The sequence below is a fragment of the Grammomys surdaster genome, unplaced genomic scaffold (assembly GCF_004785775.1).
Source record: "Grammomys surdaster isolate TR1022 unplaced genomic scaffold, NIH_TR_1.0 220, whole genome shotgun sequence".
NCBI classification, from domain to species: domain Eukaryota; kingdom Metazoa; phylum Chordata; class Mammalia; order Rodentia; family Muridae; genus Grammomys; species Grammomys surdaster.
The window spans coordinates 14,747,968-14,750,221 of NW_021604665.1; the positions used below are offsets into that span (position 1 = coordinate 14,747,968).

The 2,254-nt window shown below is 39.8% G+C and overlaps 1 protein-coding gene across 2 annotated transcripts in view; it reads right to left on the reverse strand.

Moving 5' to 3' along the window:
* The window catches only part of Il5ra (interleukin 5 receptor subunit alpha), a 40,428-nt gene that overhangs the window by 31,565 nt on the left and 6,609 nt on the right, over window positions 1-2,254 (reverse strand). For both annotated transcript variants that reach the window (XM_028773084.1, XM_028773085.1), the window contains exon 5: window positions 1,125-1,263. In XM_028773084.1, the coding sequence (XP_028628917.1) occupies window positions 1,125-1,263 (139 nt within the window). The remainder of the gene's footprint in view (window positions 1-1,124; window positions 1,264-2,254) is intronic.

A 2,254-nucleotide genomic window follows, 5' to 3' on the forward strand; every position in this document is an offset into this window, starting at 1 on the left:
CATGTCAAAGCAGTTTTCCAGTTCTACCCCATGATTATTCAGTGTGACTTTTCACTTGGTTAGTGGCATAAATTATACATACTTGGTGTCAACATGTATTGAGGGTACAATACCAGTAATGTCTGAAAGTTCAAGTCTAGTTGGTACATATTGGGAGTTCTATAGAAACTTAACACTGAAAGAAATATTGTATAAAGGAAATTCAGTTGTTCCTGAGAGATAAAATAATGGCTTAAATACATGGCACACAATGACCTATATTTATATACCTCTGTGTTCTTTGAAGTACCCTCTTTACTTAGAGTTTAGCCTGTTGGAAACTCTTTAAAGAATTATGGCTCAATGCAACAAGCATCTATGTTGTCACCAACACAGTCTGGGGGCTTTGGCTAAGCAAGCCCCCAGGGTTTATTTTGTTAAAGACTTTGTTCTGCAGCTGTTGGTGCTATTGAGAAGTGGAGAACCCTTTCGGAATTGGGGACTTCTGGGAGGTGTTTGGGGATACATCTTTAAGGAGAGTTGGACCCTTGTTCTTTTTGTGCCTCCTGTTTGCTCCCTGGCTTTAGACATCTACCAACTGCTTCTGGCATAATGTGCTGTGTTTCCACATGGCCTAAAAACTGATAGGCTCCCAGGTCATTGGTGGAAACCCCCACTGAAACCAGAAACCAAAATAGGTGTATTATCTTACATATTTGCTATAGTAAAAAGAAAGCTGACTAATAATACAGGTACAATCTTCTTCTCCGATGAATTGGATAGAAGAAAAACTTGAAAAACAGTAATAGATGTTGGCTGAGACATATATGATTTAGGAAAGTGGAATATCCTAGGATCTGATGGCCTACCTATTTCTTTTTTTTTTTCCACTCTTGTGTCTCTATTTGTCATGTAAGCTACCTCTGCTTATATGTATGAAAAGCCCCAGCTTCCACTAGAGTCTGGTATAAATTTAGGGGTGACTTACAGGAGTGTGCCAATGGAAACCCTATGACAGGCATGGTTGGAACGTGGGTGCTGTGGAAGGGGATTGGAAGGCAATGGTGCTGTTTTAATGAAAGATGGCTTTTCTTTTCTGTTTTGAGAGGTGTAAGATACGAAACTTAGATTCCCATGTCCTTTACCTGGTGGTGCTTTGAGTTCAGCAGAAACCCAACTGCTGGCCCAGTCTGAACGGTTGCTCTTCAGAATGGTCCTCACACTAGCTGCAAAGCCTTCATGAAGGGGGCTCACATGTTTGCTTTCAGTCGTTTTGGTATCATACTAAAATAAAGCCCGCCAATCATTGCATGTAAGAGAAAAACAATATTAATCAAATAGGCCCTTGACTCCACTTGGAAAATGATGCATAAGTGAAACAGAATAACGTGATCTTAGAAAAGACCCATTGTAACATTAACGCAGTTTCTTAAGTGACATATGAACACATTTCACTTTTTTTCTTTTTCTTAGTTTTTGAAGACAGGGTTTCTCTGAGTAGCCTTGGCTCTCCTTGAACTCGCTCAGTAGTTCAGGCTAGACTCGAACTCAAAGATTCACCTGCCTCTGCCTCCCAAGTTACCTTTTATTCTCATCTTTGATGCCAGTCTCCTCTCCAGAAGCAACTTCTTGACATGAAATTCTTTAAAATTCATATTTACTAGAAAATGGTTAATACAAATCACACCTCCCTTTCTTTCACCTTACTATAAATATAATACATGGCAGTCATGTTACTACATCCCTACCATAAATCAGAGACTGCAAGAAATCAACTTAAGACCCATAACATAGTCCATGAACTTGTCCTTGACCCTTGTACCATTTTGCTCACTACTTTAATGACACGTTGGGAGGTACGTAAACAATACTATCAAATACATTACACTTGAAAAGTTGGCAAACAGGCTGTGGAGAGGCTCAGTCAATAAATTTTAAAAAAATGTAAAATTCGAGTCATATGACAGCATGCACCTATAACCTCAGAACTGAGGATTAGGCAGAGACAGATGGGTCCCCAAATGTCATTGGCTCATAAGCCTATCAAAAATGAGAACCTCAAAATTCAGTGAGAGCCTTCTCTCAGAAAATAAAAGTCTTGGAGAGTGTTTAAGTGTTTAAGGAAAGTGTCAACCTGTGGGCTTCACACAGATGCATGAACACCAGCCTGCACATGTGCACGCACCCACACTAACAAGTATATAACAAACACATGCTCTCTCTCTCTTTCTCTCTCTCTCTCTCTCTCTCTCTCTCTCTCTCTCTCTCTCTCTCT